This window comes from Heloderma suspectum, chromosome 3 (genome assembly GCF_057233095.1).
Source record: "Heloderma suspectum isolate Gila_16-S chromosome 3, 16-S_ref, whole genome shotgun sequence".
Lineage (NCBI taxonomy): Eukaryota > Metazoa > Chordata > Lepidosauria > Squamata > Helodermatidae > Heloderma > Heloderma suspectum.
Window position 1 is genome coordinate 282,653,925 of NC_139460.1, and position 24,221 is coordinate 282,678,145.

Genomic DNA, 24,221 nt, shown 5'->3' on the forward strand with positions numbered 1-24,221 from the left:
TGCTTGAATGCACTGTGCATCAGGGCAGCAGATTACAATGGTGAGTGGTGCTTAGAGGCCTCTGGAATGGGAAAGATGAATCTCAGACCCCATGAGTCCATGCTGCGGGATGTGCCTGGGGGCTGAGTGCCATGGAACTCAGGGGCCAGAAGGCTGCTGAACACTGAGCACCAAAATGGCCGGCAGCACCAAGTACCACAATGGCCAGCGGCACCAAGCACCAACAATGGCCATCAGCAAAAAGGTCACTAGGATTCATGGCCACCCATCCAGAGGACTGTGGGTTCCTGTGAGAAGGAGGGTTGTTAGAGAATAGTTATCGGAACATGATTACCTGCATGTGTGGCAGTAGCACTCGCAGTGGTTAGTGGTAACCACCATGCATCATGGTTAGCCTAACCACCCTTTCCCAATATGCGTCTAAATAGAGCCATTTCATTTTATTGTAAACTATTGTCTCTGTGTGTGGAAATCAGCTCATCTCAGCATCAAGGCAGTCAGTTCTCCTAGCCTGCGCCAAATGTTAGTAGATAAGAAATGGAACTCTAAACTGAATGTAAAAAAAAAAAACAAAAAACCTTTAGTAAATTTAATTTTCCACAAACCAGGGGAGGTGCGTTGCAGTTACAACTAGCCATATGGATGCCGAAATAAATCAGTTTGGGGGCGGGAGGGGGGGATATTTACAAGCAACTGCTAAACAGACCTGCACTTATGGTAATGTAAACCGAATCATCCACTGAAAAAGGAAAATGTTCCTTTGTTGATCAGATGTAATATTTCCTATTTCACAGTGCTTGCTGATATCACTGTCCTCACTTAGAAGAGAGGAGATTTTATCCTGCTGGTGCTTGTAAGCTAGCTGCATTCATTAAACACCATTATATCTGCATCATTTAATGTAGGTCAACATGTCAGAGCAATGCATGATCATATTTGCTTTCAGTCAGTCTACCTTACCCTCAAATGTGAAAAAGCTAAACATGCTATATTTGGACTCAGCAACAGAAATATTTACTTTACATTATAGGCTGATAACAGCACAAGCAGGACATACAGCATGGGCAGCATGTGATTTTGCTTCTACCTGTGTGGACTTGCAATTTCCAAAGATAAATGTAATGTTAGTAGCATATGGTAAGATAAAAGAGTAAAAGCAATGAATTTCAGAAATGGGGACTTTTGAACACTCCAGGTTTTAGCTTGGCTTGTAATGACTTGGCACCAGTCTTTCACTACTGCCAGGCTTTTTTTTCCTACCACATGTTTCTTGTCTGCTTCCCCCTTCCCTAAGGTTACAAGAATGGAAGTTAGCAACAGAGAAGAGGAAGTTGGCAACAGAGAAGACTGCCAAGTGTTCATCCTACGTTCTCATGGTTCCTGTCTGCAATGAGTGTGCTTAGAAACTTTATTTTTGGCAGGAAGCCTGTGAACTGTAGTTTTTAAAATGCGTCTCTAGAAGCCTTCATTTCAGACAGGAACCATGGGAACTTAGGATGAGCCATCTGTTTTCATCAACTTTCTCTGCTGCCGGATTCCTTCTCCTGATTGAAACTTGGTAAAATTGGGAAAGTATAGAAATGGGGATGGTGGGGGTGTAGAAATTGGGATGAACCTGCATCAGGGGTTGGCATGGTCAGGCACCTGTCAAGGGCCTGGGGACTCAGGACAGCCCATCAGTGACTCTGACAGATTCCTGCCCTACCTCCCGGATTCTCAAGTATCTGACCTGGAGAGTCTGCACCGGACCAGCCCTCCTCACCTGCTCATCCTCCGGATTTCACGCAAGGTGTTTTTACAGCTTTAAAACAGGCAAGATACGCTAATGATGACTGCCATTAGCCCATCTTGGGAAAATTACAGCCGCAAATGCACCATTTGCAGCCGTAAAGCACTTACTTCTACATAAATTGCAACTGTAAAGCGCTTACAGCCACAGTTTACGAAGAAGTGAGTGCTTTATGGCTGCAGCTTACCTAGAAGTGCTTAATGGCTGCAAATGCCATAAGTACAGCCATAATTTTCCCAAGACAGGGAACCTTGGGAATGGCAGCCACCATTCGTGTATCTTGCCTGTTTTAAAGCTGGAAAAATGTGCCTCAAAATCCGGCGGATGCACCAGGACTCCAGGGCAATCTGGTAAGTTCCAAGTGGCCCACATTTCCCCATGGCACGGGGGGGGGGACCAGACATGGTGGGGGGGTTGCCCAACCCTACCAGGACTTTACTTCAGCCCCTTCTTCCGCAAATGTCTGAGAGATGCTTTAGCCAGTAGTGGCACTTATTATGAGAACCAACTTGTCGCCTGTACTCAGTTCCATTTTGCAGCAGATGTCTGCCATGTTAGATTCCCCAAGATGCAATGCCCAGTGTCGACACTGGGCATTGCACCCTGAGGAATCTAATGCTGCCACCCACTGAGGAACTGACCATAGTGCAGGTGCAGCTCCTATAATAAGCACCACTGTCCACAGCTTCTGGGTAAAATACATCTTCTGGGTAACCCCAGAAGCTTCTGAGTAACCCCAGAAGCTTCTGAGTAAAAGGCAGGGAGAAGGGGGTGAGGGTGCAGTAGCATGAGGCAGGGGGGCCAGGTTGGCACCACCAGGCTGGTCCCCGTTAAGTAGCACCATGGTGAGGGCCCACTAATGTCTGGTGCCAGCTTGAAATGACTAAGCCAAACATGATGCAAAATGGGGGGATTTCACCCACAGCTAATGCTAAACATTTTCTTCCAAGAACAGCAATGCTTGGCTAAGGGATAGCTTATACACTCTCCCAGTTGGGTAGCCTACACATGATACATATCTTACAGAAGCAGGCAGGCATTGCTCATCCCCATGCATACAATATCATCTGATATACAATGTTGTACGTGGGCCCAGTTCATACCATCTCTCCGCTTTTTAAAAGAAAGACCACAAAAATGTATCTATTTATCACCACTGTCACAAATTATCTTGTATGTGCATAGTATATATATTTAAATCTCTCACATCTCCATGCTTGATTATATGTACATTTCCTCTTATCCTTATTCTCTCACTTCCTCAATTGACTATGGCTCCTGGGTATGCCCTTCACCATTTATTTTTTATTTATTTTATTTATTTAAAATATTCCTTGGCCGCCTTTCAGGGCAGAACTTCTCCTAAGGTGGCGTACAACGATAAACACACACAATAAAAACCAATATGGTCTTAGAAGCAATAAAAACAGTATATTTATATACATGTCTCCAAATCAAATATTGCAGAAAGTATCTACAGGTCTAGTTCTACAAAGAGCAGATGAGGCAGTCAAATTCTCAACTGTACCATAGATAGGAACTTTCTCGGCAAGGATATGAAAAGTCAGTGTCTTGCTCCCTCTGGAGGAATCCTCTTTGGAGGGCAATCGATAGCTCCTTAAGCCGAATATCTCAGAAGAGCAGCATGCCTCAAGGGACACAGAGGGAGATCAAGAGGATCCTGGCCCCTCAGAAGAAACAGTTTCTGAATCCTTCCCTCAAGACCTGGAGAGCCCACCCTTCTGATTCAGAGGCAGAAGTTGAGTCACCACCTAGTTTGGGGGAGCACCGCTGCCAGGCAAATTAGTGTAACAATCCTCATCCTAAGTAACAATCCTAAGTAACAATCCTCATGAGTAAAGGGGAACTCACATGGTTCCCCACCAGCAATCCGAAGCGGTACAACTGATACTCAGGTTTACCACCTTAGGTGTATGACACTGTAACAATGAAGGCACTATCCTTTCCTTTCAATTTATTAAATGCATGTATTAAATAAACTCCAAATAATCTAAGAATAATTTAATTAGTAGTAATATTGACAGCAATAGTTTAGTCAAGAGAGTTCAAATTGCTGACATAAAAAGACTAAACAATGCTGAAAACAATGGTCCATAATTATTCTGTATAGTTTTGTGTGCTTTCTTCACCGTCTGAAACAGGACTGTTGGACTGTTCGTCTTATCAAATTGTTCCTATATTTCATTTATCAAATATATGACTTGTGGCTTATCTATATGAAGATTAGGTAATGTATTATTAAAGTATCCAAACACTAGATAATATGAGGGAAAGAAGTAATTTATTACAAACACCATCCATAACAAGAAATACGGAGCTCGAATAAGGAGCCCTGTGGATCAGATGCGGGGTCCCAGGTCCCTGTTCCACAAAAGCAGGTAAGCAGTTCCAGTTAGGCCATTCTCTCAACAACCCCAAATCCTCCTGGCCCAGGAAGTTAAGCAACAGCAGAGTGCCAGTCTGGTGCCACCTTTTGATTAGGGATGTCAGAGAATTCCGCGACGGATCTTGGTGAGGCTGAATGCCAGTGCATTCGGCCCCCCGAAATCCATCGCGGAATGAAGCCCACGCCCCCCCAAACCACGAAAGGCGCATGAAACGGAGCATTTACCTGCTCCCGTCCGCGCTGCTTTGCAAATGGCGGCCGTCCTGCGGCCGCCATTCGCTTCCTCTTCTCTTCATAGCCGTGATAGGCTACGTAAATACTTACGTAGCCTATCACGGCTAATGCAGGGATGCCATTTGTGTCCCTGCAGAGGCCATGATAGGCTACGTAAGTATTTACATAGCCTATCACGGCAGGGGAAAAAAAAACAGCATACGCAAATGGCAGTAGCCGCCGCCATTTGCGTACACTGGGTTTTTTCCCCCCTGCCGTGATAGGCTACGTAAATATTTACGAAGCCTATCACAGATAAATACAGGGACACAAATGGCGGCAGCTACGACAGCTGCCATTTGCGTCCCTGCAGGGCTGCCCAGTGCCTGGATGTCCGGCTGCGGGCAGCCAGAGCCGGCCGGCGGCTCCACGGCTTGGCCACAGAGCGGAGCCAGCTGGGCAGGATTCCAGGGGGGAGGACCGGATCGCCTCCCCCCCCATCGAGGATTCCGGGGGTAGGGATGGAGCACCTCCCCCCACCGCGGAAACAGAATGGAACGGAAGGTAAGTGTTCCTTCCGTCCATCCCTACTTTTGATATGATGTTGCTACTGTTCTGTCTTCTCTCAATACGGACAACTTGTTGCAGAGGGAAACCACCAGGATCTAGCTTTGTGCGGCAAGAATACTTGTCTTTAGCCTGCCTGTCACAAGGCTGAATTCAGGCTGCCTGGTTTTTGTTTTGTTTTGTTTTGGCCTGGCTGTCTTTCTGACACTTGTCTGACTACCCAAGGTACTTGGGTCTATGTGCTTCACAAAAATTCTTTTTTACATATCCTTACCAAGAAATGTTATATAACCTTGAAATGCATGAAAATTGCAGATGATACAACCAGTTGCTCTCAGTATTTCATTGAACTGATCTTTCACAAATAACTCCGCTTATGAAAATGAAGACACATAACAATCTATTGGCCAAATGCACCAACTCTTTTTGGGGGCAGACTTTGCAATTAAATATTTTAGAGACCTGCCTTACGAAAGCAACTTGAGGGCCCAGTTCACCTCACACTGTGTACAACTGAATGCAGCCATATATATTACCTCAGGAAAAATGAAGCTATCACCATTACCATGACTACCAGACCCAGTACTGAGAAAAGTTTCCCTGTTGCACACAAAAACATCATAACATCGGTACTAAATAGGTATTTAAAATTTTGGAAAGGACCAATGTGCCAGTGCCACTATTTGGGATGGATAAACATTTCCCTATTTGCCTTGGAATATTTGCAAAACCTTGAGGGCTTTTGCAAATACTCAAAAAGAATGCTCACCAAAAACCAGATGTCCTCCCTCCCTGCTTTGAAGGGCTGAACACGAGGAAACTGCTGTGAGGCAGGGGCAAAAAGTTAACCTAACACACTAGAAATCATCTTGCACCAATAAAACCTGTGTGAGGGGGATTTCCCTTCAAAGTAGCTCCTGTGCAAACCAATGGAGACAGGATGAATCTAGGCTGAAGGTGTGAGCAAAACAGAAGTGAGGTACCTGCTCACAATCTCCAGCTCACCATTCCCTGCTCGCCATTCAAGCAGGGTTGCTCACATAGTCAAGCATCTCTGCTTCCAATTCTATGTACTCTTGACCAGTTTGCTGTTTCTCATCTTCTGCTTTCTGGAAAGGATCACCTTTGAGGATGTGTTGCAGGTCACTTGCTCAGTAGAGAAGCATGCAAAAGTCCAAATCACTTCCTTCTCAAGGACCCTAACACTCTTTTTACCACCTTTTGTCCGGCTACATTGCTACTGGACTGTACCACTCTAAGGTGAGTCGGGAATGTTGGGCAGCCAACCAAGTTAGCTAGGTAGTACCAATAGTCCAATAAATGCAAATAATAATGCTGGAACTAAGATTAAGCAAGTTGCATCTGCTAAATAAAATATAGCATAATTGGTCCAACAGTAGAGCAATGATAGCTTTGAAACAAAAGCCTGACCTGGCTCATTGAGCCTCACGTGAGCATTGCAGAACTAAATAATGTAGCATTTAAGAAGTAACAGCAGTTCTAAAACTGGGAAATTCTACATGAGAGTTTAGAGTGCTTCCACATATGCAAGGGCATAGGTTATTTGAAACAATCAAATAATTACTGCAGTCTGCATTGGAATAGGGGTTGCTCCCTATCCCCAGGCATCAAACCAACATGCTGGGGATACTGCTTAAATGCCCTACCCCAGCACAAAGCATGTCATGGCATGGCATGGGCTGAAGTAAATTGGCTGCCCGTATAGGTGAAATAGCCTCTTTAGTGTAATCATTACTACTTCATATCACATAACCATCAAAATGCTAAACAGCTCCTCTCATTTCCCTTGTTCCCAGTTCCTCAGTCTGAATATTTTAATACTCTGAACTATAATGTTTTATGAAATTCAGGAGAATGATGCAGGAGCCTGTTAAATCCTGCCATAGTTCTGAATATTCTTCCCCTCACCCCCACGATCTACGATTACTTTTACAAAACAAACCCAGCTCAGTTTATCACTCAGGATAATCTGTCTGTCTCCTCCTCTCCCACGGCAAGCTATTTGCCAGTTGTTTATCTGAGCTCTTGCACTTAAACCTGCTACTCTCTAGCAGTTGGAGAACAGAGTTGACAGCATAACAATAATTTGTATCTTTTTGTGACCTTTAAACAGTCTTTAAATTGCTGTAAATTTGCATATTCCAGAGAGCAAAGCATTTCTTTTTATTTACTTTAAAATGTCATGCATTAAAAATAATAATAACAACAACAACAGCAGCAGCAGCAGCAGCAGCAGCACATCTAAATCAATGTGTAGAAGTGTTTTTGAAGCCTGCAAAAACTCAGGGGTCAATTTCATTAGTCATCTACCCACCTGCCCAAGCTTTGACATGACTTTCTTTGGTTCTTTCCTCTTTTTCCATGTTTTTGTCCTCTCTTTTCTTGCTACTTCTGTTCTCTTTTCCGCAATGTCTGTCATGTTTTAATCCTGTGGCTGGGCTGTCTTGCTTATTTTCTACCTCCTCCTCCTTTGAGGAACAAATTCATCTTTGGTGTCAAGCTGGTTGGCTATAACTGAGGGAATAAAATTGACCCTTTGTCTTGGTCTCTTCTAGAGGGCGATTCCAGCAGCCAGAGAATTTGCAAGTAGCACATTCTTGCCTTTGCCCTTTTTGCTGGTTGATTCCTAATCCAGAGCTCCAGCAGTTATGTATATTTTTATATGTATATGTTGGTGAGCAAACGTGCTCATGCAAAATTTTTGCATCGTTGGATGAACCCTTGAGAAGAAAAGTGTCAACTCATAACTGTGTGCAATTCTCGGATTACTCGTGATATTCAGCCTACTAAACCAGAAGGTAATACAGCTCTAAATGAAGGAAGAATACCTGGTTTTATGATGGCATAGTACTAAATCTATGGAATTAAGCGGTTTTTAACAAGATTTGTAAATAGCCACTTCTGCAGTCATAATTTGTAGCAAGTATGAATTGCTTACAGGTGATAAAGCAGGGAAGGTTTACAAAATGAGAGCTGTAGTCTTAGAGCTAGAACATACTTTACTTTAAATACATATCTAGCAGCTACATTGCCCCCATTTTTACTGTAGAGTAGGTGGATCGGTCCTGATCCAGATCTTAAATGCCCTCCTACCACTCGTGCTAGGGTCCCAATCCTTATCAGGGCCACTGCAACTACTCTACAGTAAAAATGAAAAAGAGTGAACACAGAGTAAACATGCATAGGATTGCACTGTTGTTGATTTTTCTTTTTTTTTAAATTCAGGCCACAAATGGCACACAATAAAAGTGTTTCTGTTACAGAAGGTGTATTTCTCAACCCAGTAAACTGAAAAACTGTGGTTTAAATCATCGTTGTAAGCAAATCCAAAAAATGTACAAGTCCATGCAAAAAAAGTACTAATCTGCCTGTTCATACATACATATATAAGCTGGCAGGCTGACAGCATGCATCGTTTAAAGATCAAATATATTTGCATGGTAGCCACACTATCTGACAAGCCATCAAGAAATTACATTGCTAAGGATTGTGTGGTCATGTAATGGCGAGTCAAAGCACCATTCGGAGTGTCTAAAGTCAGAAGTCTAACCTGCATTCTAGATACCAGTTAAATATGTTACTCTCATCGAAGGAAAAAAAGAAAAAGGATCACTGTCTTCAGTACATGGTGGCTTGCCTCGCAAAACAACTTAGGATGCAATCTTATGTGGATACCCAGCAACTTCCGAACTCAGAGCCTGCAGACTATCCAACGCAGGGTGGGAGGACAGCGGAGGCGATCTTCGTCTCCGTGTTCCAGCCGCCCTGCATTTCTGCTAGGCGGGTGATTTTTCCCCATCCAGCAGTGGCACCTCAGAGGGGGAGGGAAAGAGGCTGGGGCAGCCATAGGATAGGTCATAGCGCAGCCTCCCCAGTCTCTTCCCCTCTCCACCCCTGGGAATGCCCCCTTTTCCCCATCTCCGCACTCCATTTTCTAAGCGCAGACAGGTAGCTGGAGTTCCCTCTGTGCTGGCTGTGAGGGGGAGGGGCCAGGAAACTGAACTGTCCTATGCCCCCTCCCAAACACTGTCTGGGGGGCACAGGGTTGCTCCTTTAGATTCCTCAAGGCTTGAGCTTTCTTTCCTCAGATGAAAATCTATGGACCACACATAGCCATTAGCAAGCCTAATGGGGTTGCACAACTTCGCTGATTTCTTCCATTAGGATTACAATTTATTCCTGAAACTAAACATGTATCCAGAATGCTTCAAATTTTCTTTCCTTGATCATTTCAAACATGCTGTTGAGAACAGGCAATGGATCACAATTCAACCATAAATCTGCCTCAAGGTACAATGTGGTATTAGAAACTTGCAGACATGGGCAGATGGGTTGTTAAATACCACAATGTTTAGCACCACCAACTCTAAATGCAAACTTCTGCAAACATGAATGGTGCACAATACAACATTATGATAAGTGACGGCTTGAACATATTTAATTAAGATAAGAGATGCAATCCTATGCAAACCTACATGGAAATAAGTCCAACCGACTGAGTACAATGGGACATGCTGCCAAATAAAATGGACATGGGGCTGCAGTGTTAGTTTCAACTAAGAATTGTACAAGATTGGGCTGTATGGCTTATTGCATGAAAGGTGAATGCCAAAGCACTTAGAACTGCTCAGATAAGTCATTAGCCAAGTTGGGGGGGGGGGTGCAACTATGCTACAAAAGAAGTAGGCTAAAACACTGTTTTACAGAGGACTCCCCTTTGCTTAATTTTATCGGTATGTACTGTCTCCTTTGCAAATTCAAATCAAGGGATACGGAGGTGCCAAACTACAAATAATTCATACAATCAGCTAGTCAAATAAAATATAAAGGGGTGAAAGTATAAATGAGCCAACTAATTACAGCCACAGCCTGACTTAAAGAGCTAAAAAGTAGAGGTGTGCACAAATTCGGTGTTAGAAAACAGCCCGATTTATTTATTTATTGCATTTATATCCCGCCTTTTTTCCTCTTGCAAGGAACCCAAGGTGGCTTACATTATCCTCCTCCTCTCCACTGTATCCTCACAACAACCCTGTGAGGTAGGTTGGGCTGAGAGTGTGTGACTGGCCCAAAGTCACCCAGTGAGCTTCCTTGGCTGAGTGGGGACTAGAACTCAGATCTCCTGGCTCCCAGTCCAAAACTCTCACCACTACACCACACTGCCTCATGATTCGGAGGCAGCCTGATTTAACTCGGAGCCCAAATCCACAATGAGATTCAGGAATCCCAAGCTTCATGCCTCCCATTGGCCATTATGGGAAATCCATAAAGAGCTGTTTCTTTTCTAATTTTTAACAGAATTGCTTGACATTTTCAGACATTTTAGCCTTCTGAGTGGATGAAACCTGCCAAATCTCAGAGAAATAGGTGCAGAAGGTTTTGATGCTAGACTCCTTTAAGTTTTGATTTCATAAAAAAAAAAACTATTAAGTGTCTATAACATTTTGGGGTTGTGGTTTTTTTTGTTTGTTTTTGACAGAATTAGATTATATTTGCAGGCATAGTTGCCCCTTCTGTGGGGTTAAAGGATGACCAATTTCTAACAGGTAGGTTGAGGGGTGCTGTGAAAGAAGTCTTGCACCTTTTCTTTTAACACTCCAAAACTGAAACATTTAAAAAAAGTATTCACTAATCCCTCCTACTGTTTGGTAGGTAATTTCTATGAAAACAGCAGACATTGTAGAAGTGTCCTTGGCAAGGAGCTTGCCAAATTATATAAGGATACGTGCAGGGGCTTTAGTTCTAGGCACCATCAGGTTTGATTTTGAGCTGGGAGGGAACTATAAGGGATTTCCTTCTCCCCATGCCACACTGTGGTTGTAGGGGCAATGCATGAAAATACAATACAAAAGCTCTTATAGTGGATACGTGGTAGCACAAGAGTTCCTTACCATGAGACCCAGGTAGTGATGAAAATAAAATAACAGCAGTATGGGATTCTTCTTGGATAATGATGTGGGGGGAAGAATCCCAGATGTGGTGGAGACTGGGCATGCAGGTAAAGAATACAAATTCACTTATTTGTGGGTGGGGGTGGGATTTACTTACCCCATCCTGTGCTTGGGTAGTGAAATGTAACTGCCTGTGTCCTCCACAAAAAGAGCCCTCTTTGCAGGGGGAGTGGGCTGGCTCCCAATACAGCAGCATCACTAGGGTGAAGCAGCTGGGAGGATTGTCAAGGTACTGCTCCTGCCTGCTAGAAACACTGGACATTTGGTCTTACAGCAAGGGAGACTCAGGGCTTCTCCACTTTTAGCAGAAATCGTGCAGCCTTACCGGAGCTTCATCCACCGGAATCTTTGCGGGTTTAACCATTAGCAAAATACACTCACACACACACACACCATGCTTTTTTTGCTGGTTCCCTCCCATATGTTTCATTGATACCACCAGCAGATGGTGCTGTTTTGTCACGTGAGTTAGGTCTATTACCGCATTTAAGGTGGCTTTTAAAATGGTGGATTATCCCTTGAAAACTACAAGAGAGGCATTGGAGGTTGACGACATTGTGAAAACTACCTGTGAACTTCCATGAGTGAACAATCATGAGTGTGTCAGGAGCGCCCTAGCGGCCTCTTTCAGTCTACTCCAATAGCCAATTCAAGACACAGACAAATGGATTCTTTTCAAGGCTTTAATCCTTTTACAACTTAATGACTCTTTCAGATGCTAATCATCAGCGACTAAGCAATGAACAGCAGAGTAGCCTATACTCCGGGTTAGGCAGTTGGTCCCCGTTTGAAGGAGAATCACTTGCAGACCCTGAACTTATGGGCTAGGGAGAGTTCCTCCCTTTTTCCCTTGGGTCCACAGGACGCGACCGTTGCTTGCGCGCCAAATGGGCACTATGCCTCCTTTCCACACCCTCCATCGCTCGTCGCTCCCTGCATCTGCGACAAGTGTCTAGCAAGCCCCCCTCCCGCACTCTCTCACTGCCAGGGTCACTATCTATCTCAGGAATGCTGGCAGGAGGAATCTCTCCCAGCTGCTGTGCCTGTGAGGGATGAGCGGGCTCCTCTCCCACGGATTGCTGTTCCTCCTCAGAATCAGAACTGCTCTGGGGTTCTATGGGCTCAGTTTCCACCCTGACATAGTGCATGATAAATGCCTCATGGAGAGACTCTCTTAGATGGGCATGGGCAGAGCAAGGAACACCTCTGCTTCTACCAGTGTAGGCTGGTGGCTCCAATGTCAGTGGGGCAGTGAATATGCTATGGGTTTCAGTCTGAACCAGTCAGAATTCTCAAGGAGCTATCCAAGGTGCCCCACTGACTTCACAGCCACCAGCCTCTACCTGTGCCCTTAATGACATCACATGGTTTGCCCACACCATGGCCTGGTTTCATACTGAGATAATGTGTTAAAATAAAGTACATTTTATTAGTACTATTAAGAGTAAAAAGAATGCTTGCATGAACACTAGATTGCTCACAGCACTGTGCCTGCATGTATAAAATGAAATTCACACACAACACGAGTCTCACACCACAGAGAGAACACAGTGAGACATGAGTGAAATATAAGTATAACAATTAAATGCTTACACACCCTGTCACAGAGGATCCCCTTCACTTTAGGGTTATCCCACCATCCAATTCTGCTGCCACCATGAAATGTACACCCTCATAGTTATCAAACTTTTAAAAAATATATCTAACATAATTGATCACAGGCATGGGACAAACCAAACCAGAGGTTCATGTAGTTTAAAACAAAGGTGTAGAATATTTTAAGAAGAAGAAATAGACACGCTATCTTAACTAACTTTTTTTTTACTGTTTCTTTAAAAGGCTTTAGGGATGTTACTGTTACTATCAGAATCTGGCTATAGAAGCTTTAATTCCTGACCCTAACCATTCATAGACCAATTGCTCTACCAAGCTCCACCCCAGTTAACTCACAGGCCTGGCAAAGAGGGCTTGATAAGAAGTCTTCGCTCTGGTAGATTTGGCAATCAACTGGAGCCTTGAAGGCTGTTCACCAGACTTCCCCTAAACTCTGACCACCACCACCAGCTGCCATTCAGGCCTCCCCTTGAAGGCTGCTTCTACAGTCTTCACACGCCACACCCACACTCTTTCGTCAGCTTCTGCCTTGTGTGCTCTCAGCTTGGCTTTCCAGCCCTGTTGCTGCTGTCATCTTACTGGCTGATTCTCACAACAGTTCACCAACACTCCACAAAAACTCTTCACCAACTCCCTAGGCAGCTCTCTCTGAAATGCCTCTCTACAACTCCTTACATCTGTTCCTGACAGATCCCTCCAGCCAATCAGCTTCATTATAGCCAACATTCCATCATTATCCAAAACCACAATAACACCGCTTACAACCATATTATCAAACAATGTATCATAACAAGTATGAATGTCATATATACTATAACTACAGAGTGCTGGTCTCTGTTTCAGCAAATTGCCTTTTTGAAGTGCACACTTGTAGATTTTGAGTCCTTGGGAGAAGATCTTTTCTGTTCCACTTCAGGTTATTTCTTGCTGGGCTGCACCTCTCCACTCTTCTAGTGGTAAATGCACAACCCAGCACAAGAGAAACTGTAACAAAGGATTATATAATATTTAACATCCCTCCTCCAAAGTGTCATGATTGGAGAGTCCAAGGCAAACAGAGTCTATTCTAATCCAAAACTCTGGTAGCAAAAGCGGGGAAAGGCAATGCAAGCCTCTTCTGTACAAAGAAAGTAATCTATTCCTGTAACATGAGATTGCATGGAATATAAATTGCAAACCATTTATTCCAGATTGAGATCACTAGAGAACATGGGACTATTACAAGGAAAGTGTACTGTGGAGCACATATATATCATATATATGAAATGCGTGTGTCTAACTATTGCTACATCACTGAGTCTTTCAACCACATCCTGTGGCAAAGCGGCAGTGTCTAATTACTCAGTGTGAAAGCAAACATGAGTTTCCTTGTCCATTTTGAAATTTCCTAGCATAACCCCGCATCAGCAGCTACATTAACAGGGAGGAGAATGCAGAGGCTCACCGAAACAAGGAAAGGGAGCCTTTTGCCAAGCACCGCTGCTGCACAGTCTTCATTCCTTTCAGTGGGGCTTCTGTACCAAAATGAATGAAGTGCTTGGTGCTTTTTTTGGTGGACTTAGTTCAGTCCACCAAAATGGTGCTTGGTGGACTGAACTAAGCACAAATTCCTGCTTTGTTTCCTCTTATGTAGATAACAGATGAAGAATGCAAGTCACCTATCACTGGAATCCTGTGTACAACAGGGTTTTACTCCCTAGTAAGCAAGTCTAGGATTGCGGCCTAAGGCTCCAATGCTATGTACACTTATATGGGAGGACATCCCTTTGGATACAGTAGGACCCATTTCTCAGTAAACACGCATAGGATCACACTGCATAACCCACACCAGACAAGCCATAAGCACCACTGAGGTTGCTGCAATTACATACATGTGGGAGGTACTCCATGTGACAAACTGTTCACGTGCAACACTTGGCCATACATATCAGGGTCAAACTATATGTTAAGTATGTAGTGTATAGTTGAGCCTTATCTTTTTTTCTCTTTTTTTACCTTAGAGCAAGTGTGCATGGCCCCAATTCAGATTGGGCCCAGCATGCACCGGGAAGGATTAAACCTCCCCACTTCCCATTTGCTTCCCCAAATCCTTCAGCCCCCGTGTGGGATTTCTTAAAAAAAAAAAAAAATCTGTTGACTTCAATCGAGACATTTTTCTTTTCTTTTTAATTCTTTCATGGGGGACAGAATTTCAGGAAGCAAATGGGCGAGTGGGGAAAGATTTAATCCTCTCCTCCCAGTCTGCACTGGTCCCAATCTGAACTGGGGTCATGCACACTTACTCTGAGTAATTTAAAAAGCTATGGCTCAGCTACAGGCTATGAGAATTAACATCACATGTAGTTTGACCCTTAGTCCTAAAATGTAGCTGCGTACACAGGGGGGTGCTGCTGATCCATGCAACAAACTGTAGCAGGCAGACAACTCAATGTATAGTAGAGCCCCTGCCACATGGATTCACTGTTTAGCAGCCTCCATGGCCATTCACTGTTTGTGACGAATGGGCCTCCCTGCTTTATTGTCGTGCTCACAGTCAACCTTCTTCATCAGTTGCACAAAAAGGGCAGGCTAGAAAGGTGGTAGTTTTTATTCAGGCAGCGTATTATATATGATGCAACCACAATGTCTTTACGGTTTCTTGGTTTCAGGGGTGGATGTTATGCTGTGTGTTATAAGTGTCCCATCCACCCCCGTGTGTATCTCATAGGTGTTTCACTCTCTATTGTTATTTCTCACACAGCAATATCTGTAGGGTTCATTTTTAGGTTTTTGTGTGGTACTTTCAGATTAGTCACTCTTGTGGCTATGTGGTGCTTCTAATTTAATAGGTGCACTGTAGGAGCTATTTCAGGAGATGTTGTGAGAGAGGAGTGAGAAAGAAAAAATGCCTAAGAATGCCAGATGTGTATATGGCATTCCCAGAGGTATGTGAGAACTATCGCCCCATCGCTAATGTCCCCTTTTGGCCCAAGGTGCTTGAGCGTCTGGCGGCTGGGCAGCTTCAGATGTTCTTGGATAAAACTGATTATCTGGACCCATTTCAGTCTGGTTTCAGGCCAGGGTATGGTACTGAAACGGCCTTTGTTGCTCTGACTTATGACTTACTCCGGGTGAAAGACAGGGGGAGTGCTACCCTGTTGATCCTCCTGGAACTCTCAGTGGCTTTTGACACCATTGATCATGTTATCTTACTGGGTTGGCTCTGCAGGATGGGCGCACTGGGGGAACTGTGTTACAGTGGTTCCGCTCCTACCTACAGGGCCGATTCCAGAGAGTGATAATGGGGGGACTCCTGTTCTACCCCATGGCTATTAAGCTGTGGGGTGCCACAGGGTTCTATTCTATCCCCCATGCTGTTCAACATATATATGAAGCCGTTGGGTGAGATCATCAGGAGTTTGGGGGTGGGGTGTCACCAGTATGCCAATGGTACTCAGCTCTATTTATTCTTGTTGTCAGAGTCAGCTAAGGTGGTGAAGGTGCTGGACCAGTGCCTGAAAGCTATAATGGGCTGGATGAGGGCCAATAAACTGAAGCTAAATCCTGACAAGACAGCAGCTCTGTGGACTGGTGGTTCCTGAGTCCAGGAATTGCATAAGCGTCCTGTCCTGGACAGGGTTGCACTCCCCCTGAAGGAGCAGGTGCATAGCTTGGGAGTACTCCTAGACCCATGCCTGTCACTGGAGCCCCAAGTAGGCTCCATGGCTTGGAATACTTGATGCCAGCTTTGGCTGATTCACCAGCGATGGCCTTTCCTTGACAGGGAGAACCTAGCCACAGTACTACATGCGCTGGTAACTTCCCGATTAGACTACTGCAATGAACTTTATGTGGAGCTGCCCTTGAAGATGACTTAGAAGTTGCAGCTAGTGCAAAATGCAGCAGCTAGATTGCTGATCAGAACATTTCATAAAGATCATATAACACCACTTTTAAAGGAATTGCACTGGCTGCCAATACACTTCCAGTCGGAATTCAAGGTTCTGGTGAGGACATTTAAAGCCCTAAGCGGCTTGGTACCTCGATATATGAGGGAGCGCCTCTCCCTATATATGCCTGCTCAAGGACTGAGATCTGTTTGGAGGGGCCCTCCTCTGCGAAACATACACTGTGGTAGGACGTAGGAGAGGGCCTTCTCTACTGTGGCACCCCAGTTGTGGAATGCCCTCAGAGGCCCAATTGGCACATACATTGGTTTCATTTTGGCACCAAATAAAAACATGTCTTTTTACCAAAGCCTTTGAGGGCTGAATGCATTCCCTGAAGTAGCACACTGTTTTAACAGTTGTATTGTTTTAGATTTTAAATGTTATTACCTTGTTTAATGGTTTAATATGTTTTTAACTATTTAAATTATTTATTGTTTTATACTGTTTAAATTGATTTTATCTGTATGCCGCCCTGAGATCTTAATGATATAGGGCAGAATACAAATGTTTTAAATAAATAGATAATATATAAAGCTCTAGACTAGAGAAATATTTCCAACATTTCCCAATAACATCTAAGCTCCAACATTAATAAACTAGTCTTTTTTCCAATTAAATCTACTTCAAACAAGAAGGGGGCAAACCTTCAGAGCCAGTTTATGTAGCAACAAAATTCAGTCACAGATAATAACAAGAGCGGGTGAAATAAAAGTCCTCTTATATCCCACACAATTTTTGAAAGAGAAAAATCATTCACACACAATAAAATGTAAACAGTTATGGTATAATCTAGAAAGTTAAATTTCTCCACAAATTATTTAATCCATTGCAATGAATGATGTGTTTGGAAATTTTTCTAATGTGTAGAGTACAACTCATACTGGTTTGTGAACTGACAGGTTTTTCTTTTAACATACATAATATTCACATAAGCTTAGCCATACACTCGGTCAAACAGTTGAGAACTGCAGATAAATATAGTACATTGTGATTGTGCAATAAACATATTTAGAATGCAATATAATTGAAAAGGGGAAAATGTCCCTTGAAACTATAATAGAGATGGGCAGGGATCCTTCTGCCTTTACACCCAATTCAGAATAGATCCATTTGAATTAGATAAATTCTGACTTAAAATTGATTCAAAATAGGACTGGATGAAGTCCAGTTCAGCGCCATGTAATGACCTTTTTTATTTTCCAATGTTTTTAGATCTTTAAAATGCTGCTGGCTTTTACCCTGGTTTTTACTTTGGTTTTATTCTGTTTCAAACTTTTAAAGGGTTTATATTATCTATAAACAGACTTAAGATGTACAGGGCACCCAATACTCCAAAACAGTACTTGCAAGCAGCTTTCTCTCTCTCTCTCTCTCTGGTTTCCTGCTGATGCAACAACATATCTTTTTCCAAAAAATGTCTCACAGAAGCATATCAGTTTTTAAAATTCATTGTACTTCCATATTACAAATCAAAATAGGCTTGTAAATACAGTTTTATAAATCACAAACCGACAAATCCATGAAATAGCCAATTCCAAATGAAGCACACATGTGATATTCTATATCCAGAAAACAACTGACAACATTAATAATAAAACAAAATTATCCAAGGTATCAGTATTGATGAGACATTAAATACTGGACAATTTACCTTTACTAATAATAGTTTTAAATAAAATGAGTTTGCAGCTAATTATATCATTTGTACAATTTGTACAATATGATGAGTTTATTGATAAAGTATTACATAATTGTATAGATTCTGTCCCAGAAGAACAACCCCAGCCTGAAACACATATGGAACCAGATTCTTCAATAAATAGCTGACAGTGATCTGGTTCTCACAATATGGTAACCTCACCAATAACCTACCCTCACCCGGCTTGCATGACACACGCTGCAATGTGCCCCCACCATGGCTTGCATATGCAGAAAGGCAGCTGGTGCACATTACAGAGCCCTGTGGGTAAATTAACCAGTGGTGGCTTGTTGTGAAACGCAAACAGGGAGAGTATGACCAGTTTTGCATGATTCTCAGCACAGTTAGTAAGCCATGGTGGCTTGTTAACCACACTGTGCGTGCTGGTCACATGCAAGCCCAGTTTGCTTAATTATCTTTGCTGGTACAATTTACTGTGTTGTCCAAACCCAGCAAGTGTGGGTTGCTGCTGTAGTTAACAAACCACCCAGAACCTATGGGCTGTTTTAGGGTTCTGGAGTTGTTTGTTAACCACAGCACCAACCCACCCTCGCTGGGTTTGGAGAACACCATAAGTCATGCTGGTGACGGTAATTAAGCAAATCGGGCTGCCATGTGCCCGTGGTTAACAAGCCATCATGGTTAACAAGCATGGTTAACAAATGTGGTTAACAAGCCATCATGGCTTGTTAACCATGCTGGCAATCATGAGAACCAGCTGATCTGCGGCTTTGGGTTTGTTATTTAATTTGTATATCCCACATCCAGGGCACTACTGCTCATGCCAACATCCACAGACTGAGGGCAGAGGCCCTATTGGTTGTTTCCAGAGATCACTCCCCCACCCTTCTCACCTTAGAAAGTTTGGGAAAGGAAGGAGTACTGAAGAGGGCTCTCAGCAACCTTCATGGGCCCAAAGGGATGAATGTCAGATTGGAACAGACTCCAGTGGGGTCTCAGCCTGATCCAAACTGGATCAAGAGAAAGCAGGTTCCAGAAATCCATTGTCTGAGCAATCTTGTGGGACTTACTACATAGTTCTCCTTCAGCACAGCAACTTTAAAGTAAAAAAAATAGATTATACAAGTATATCCTCACTAGTGGTTTCCTTGGCCTGGCCTACACATGCACCAGAAATATATGTTAAATCCTGAGATGGTAGAATGGATGGCACAGCCTGAGATGACAGGTGGAGGTGGCATTATTGAATGAACTCCCAAATTAAAAAAACAACTGCAAGATGATGATGAGAATAAAATATCATCATCATCATGTTTAAAAAGCACATGAGCAAGATGGGTTGCTCGCTCACAGATAAAAGGAAGTACTTCTTCACACAGTGGATAGTGAAACTATGGAATTTGCTACCACAAGATGTAGCGATGGCCACCAACCTGGATGGCTTTAAAAGGGGATTAGACAAATTCCTGGAGGAGAAGGCTCTCAATGGCTATTAGGCTTGAGGGCTGTGTGCTGCATCCAGTACCAGAAGCAGTATGCTATGTACACCAGTTGCTGGGGAACATGGGCAGGAGGGTGCTGCTGCACTTGTGTCCTGCTTGCAGTTTCCTGGCCGACAGCTGCTGGCCACTGTGTAAACAGAATGCTGGACTAGATGGACCCTGGGTCTCATCCAGCATGGCTCTTATATTCTCATGCCGTGTAAGTTTACTAATTGCATGTTTAAGTTTTTTTTCCAGAAGATACATTAAAAAATGCAATACTACTCTTGCAATCTGAAGTGATGTGTTCCATTCTACCACTTAATTCCCACCTCATTCTGCTGCATATGCAAAACTGGTCTATTTAAATGCTAGGCATTTAAAACTCTACTATAAATACAACAGAGTCCTGTGGCACCTTATCATGCCATAATAAATTTGTTAGTCTTTAAAGTGCCACAAACTTTGTTGTTTTTGCTGCAACAGACTAACATGGATACCTGTCTGGAAATTGTTTCAGTATTAATAAGTAAGAAAAAATAAGTATGTAGAGCTCTGTAACTTCAATGATACTTGTAAGACTGTCAATGTGGTTCTGTAATGCAGTCTTTAGAATACCAGTTTTAAGGCAATGACTGGTCAATGGAAGGGGATGGTTCCCTTGTTCTTTGAACCTTTATGTTTTTATTAAACAACTGTAAATACATTTTCATTCCTGAAAATGACAAAGATAAGTATCTGCAGGAAATACTTTCTTTTGTTTGGATGAATCACACCTGCAAGAGTGTATATTTATTATTACCCATGTGGCTTCTGTTGATAGCTACTATCTACTTGGATTCTACTAAGTCTAAGAGATAACTGGGATCATGGCATAAAATATAAAATGTGAATTTTAAATGCTTCCAGTACTAGAACAGTTCACACTTTTACACTAGCACAATGCTTTATATAAGACCTAGGAATAATACCAAACATGATTTGGGCTGCAGTCTTAAAAAGCAGGACTAACATGGAGGTAAATCCCGAAATATAATGGGTGTTACTTGAACTGCCTTGATGGCTTTTTAGCAAATAAGGCAGTATATAAATGTCTTGGACAGTTAGTCTCACATCAGGTCAAGGATCACATCATCCCATTTTATATACTCACCAAGTGTTTCTTTGGGAAAGTACCTGGAACCTAAAAGAACTTTACCACCAACACCACCCTTGCAAGATTTAAAAGAATTGCCGTTTATGATAATCAGAAATTGCTTAAAAGTTTTTTGCATTTAAATCCATGGTAGAATTATCTTATAGTAGTGGTGTTTCACATGTTTCACCCTTTTGTGTTTTTTGTATCAAAGAAATTACATATTGCTTTAAATTAGACATTGGAATTAAACAATCCTTGGGGAGAATCCAACTTAAGTCCTACTTAGAGTACAGCCATTGACACATGTTTACTTGGAAGTAAATTCTATTGACTTTAATGGAGCTTGCTTGAAAGTATGTGTAGATAGGCCTGAAAGCAAGTGTAAACAGCAAGTAACTGTAGACAAAAAAGTAAGTATAGATGCGCAGTTCAGTCCTATGCATTTGTACTTGTAAGTCCCACTGTGAAAATGAGATTTACTTCCTAAGTGTGTTTCAACTGTAAATTCAGACTGCAGATTTAGGCTGCCAAATTTTGCAAAAGTCAGAATTCAACCTGAACTCTCAGGTTCTGGCTGATCTGAATTATAACTGAATTTTGGACCAGGGGTTTTTCATTGTTGTCACACATCAACAAGCATTACATATCCATGAGAATAATTACATTTCATCCAATATTTTAACATGTTGGTGCATTACTATATTTTAACTCTTTCATGCCAAACCATGTTGATTTCATCACTTCATTGACTGAATGATTCCACCACTTTAAGACTTCCAGTCTCTGCATACACTGAGCAAAATACATATGTAGGAACTGCTAGCTATAGTACAATACAACCTTGAGTGAAAGCATATGCCCAGCACTGGGGGCCTAGATTACAACTAATAACTGAGAAAGAAATGAACCAGGGCAAATTAAACCAGCATGAAATCAGGCAAATTTCAACCTGGCAGATGGGTCTGGCAGAAATCTATTGCTTGGGGACAGGAAAATGGGTTTGGTGATGGAATTCCTTCTGTGAGTTCACGTATTACTATAATCCTTGGCTCAATGCCAAATGAATAGCCAAGCAGTATATTGCATTTTTCAGCTCTCTCCTCTTGCCAATAGTAACAAATCTTTCACTTCACCATAAGACATACATTAGAGTCCCTTGACTATGTTACAAGATCACTGTTATAATTTTTGCCCATATGACAATATAATTCTATAATCAAAGCAAAAAACCAACAACCTGTTATTATGGGACATTTATGCTTATACGGAATAAAAATGTATATCTTTCTGCCATAGATGTCAATGACCAAGTAGGGATTCATAAGAAAATGGTTGTTAATGCAATTGTCAATTGTTGCAATAGTCACATGGTAGTTTGGTCATTCAAAACTGGCTCTAGTTAAGACAGTTTTGTGAAAACTTGGGCAAACTCTGCCAATCCGTGAGGGTAAAGCTTGCATCATTATGGTATGAATAGATCTTCTAAACCCACTCACTTCTTCTGCTAGATAAAATGAGTTTGTACCAATGATCCTACATATGTTGAGCGTTCACAGCAGTAACATTCAGTAATTGAACAATATTTTCTCACCAGACTTGGGACACACTAGATGACCCACTCCACCCCACCCGCAAGTTTTAAGAGTCAGAAGAGATGGATGGGTTGTCTATTTTACCATGGAATTTTGCAAGTGTTAAAAAAAGATAATGGAATCTTTTATAAAAAGCATCCTCCCCCAATCTGGTGCCATCCAGATGTATTGGACTACAAGAATTCCCACCTGGCAGGCCAAACATCTGGAGGGTACCAGATTGGGGAAGACTGATATAGGGGTGACATTTTGGGTGCAATCAGAGCAGATGGCTGGAATCTCTATTATTTATTCATTTGTAATATTTATATACCGCTAAATATACATTAAATGTATAAATATATACCGCTAACAAATGTATTATGCACAAGCTTGCATGGACTAGCCCACTTAATCAGATAGATGCACAATGAAGCGGTCTCTACTTATTATGCCATAATAAATGTGTTGGTCTTTAGGCTCTTCATTGTTTTTTCTAGGATAGACTATTAGAAAGTATACTTTCAGTGTAGGACTGATAAAGCTATATCGGGGAGGGAGAGAGAGAGAGCACGCACAAGCAAGCGACAGAGGAAGCATACTACCAGTGTTGGTGTTAACACCCAGAACATGACATATGAAAGATCATTCGCACTATCAAATTAGAGAGCTAATGCAGCACAGTGCCTAAGAGAGCTGTCAACCAGGAAGCCCCCCGTTCAAATCATGCATCTATGCATCAACTCAAGAAGGCGGCAATCCCATGCATACTTAGCTGGGCGTAAGTTCCCACTGAACTCATGCGGCACTTACTTTGAGGTAGACATGCCTAGGATTGCACTTGCCTTGTCATTTTCGCAAAACCGAAAATCTCTCCGTTTCATCAGCACTGTGCCCCCTCCCCGCAATATACTTGTGGTTTTGTCTTAAGGATTAGTGAGATAAATTAATGGGCAAGCCCAGAAAAAACACTACACAAATGCTAAGGATCATCTTCATCATGACTGAAAGGGGACTCTGGCGAAAAATGCCTGATGATCGAGCAGAGGGTAGGCGCGTTTGGCGCGCCCCTCTCGCCACCACCGAAGCGGCCCCTCTCCCCGCACAGCAGCGCCACTTCGGCCCCCGAGCCACGTGGTGCGCGCGCCAAGCCCAGGGCCCTGCCCTGGGCGACCCCCAAGGTGCCCCGCGCGCGGGGCAGCGGCGGATGCGCCTGGGCGCTTCTTCGCGCCTTTCCCGCGCTCGCCAGAAGAGGCGAACTGAACTCACCCTCAGCTGGAGCCGGCAGCGGTTTGCGCCGCCGCCGCCAAAGGTGGCGGCTGCGCTGTGGCGAAGCTCCGATGCCATGCTGGGTCGCAGCAGGCTCCGGGTGAACCTCCGCGTCTTCTCGCCAGCCATCTGCGAGCGAGACTGGCGGGGCAGTCCTTCAGCAGCCGGGGACGGGCGGCGCTCCCCGCTCACAGCCCTTCTCCCGGCCACGGCAAGACGCCTCCAGGAAGCGGAACTCGGAGCTTTCTTTCCCCCCACCCCGGCGGGAAGGCGTGACACCCCCACCCCGCCCGCGGCACTTTTTCGAAGCTCCAAGTTCGAGGGAGTTGGAAAAGCGCGGAGCCTTTCGCATTGGAGTCGCCGGAGCGGGGACGGCGGCGCTGGAGCCAACTCCGGAGAATGACCGACGTGGGGCGGGGAGAGGTTCCGTTCCCCTCAGCAGCCACCGCGCTCGCCCGGCTGCCTTGGCTGACGGCTGTTCAGGACCTCCCCGCCGTGCCGCGCCACAGGCTGGGGCGGCCGCTACTTCGCTGCAGACCCTGGAGAGGGGCTTAGAACTTCCAGCTCAGCTTCCAGGCGGGATATTAAGCCCTTTCTCGCCGGAGTAAGTG

The 24,221-nt window shown here is 43.5% G+C and overlaps 1 protein-coding gene across 1 annotated transcript in view; it reads right to left on the reverse strand.

The window, feature by feature from the left end:
• Positions 1 to 24,019, reverse strand: part of DOCK10 (dedicator of cytokinesis 10) — a 293,838-nt gene extending 269,819 nt beyond the window's left edge. The window contains exon 1 of the mRNA XM_084847129.1: positions 23,611 to 24,019. Coding sequence (XP_084703255.1) covers positions 23,611 to 23,739 — 129 coding nt within the window. The 5' untranslated portion in view covers positions 23,740 to 24,019. The remainder of the gene's footprint in view (positions 1 to 23,610) is intronic.
• Positions 24,020 to 24,221: the final 202 nt, after the last annotated feature.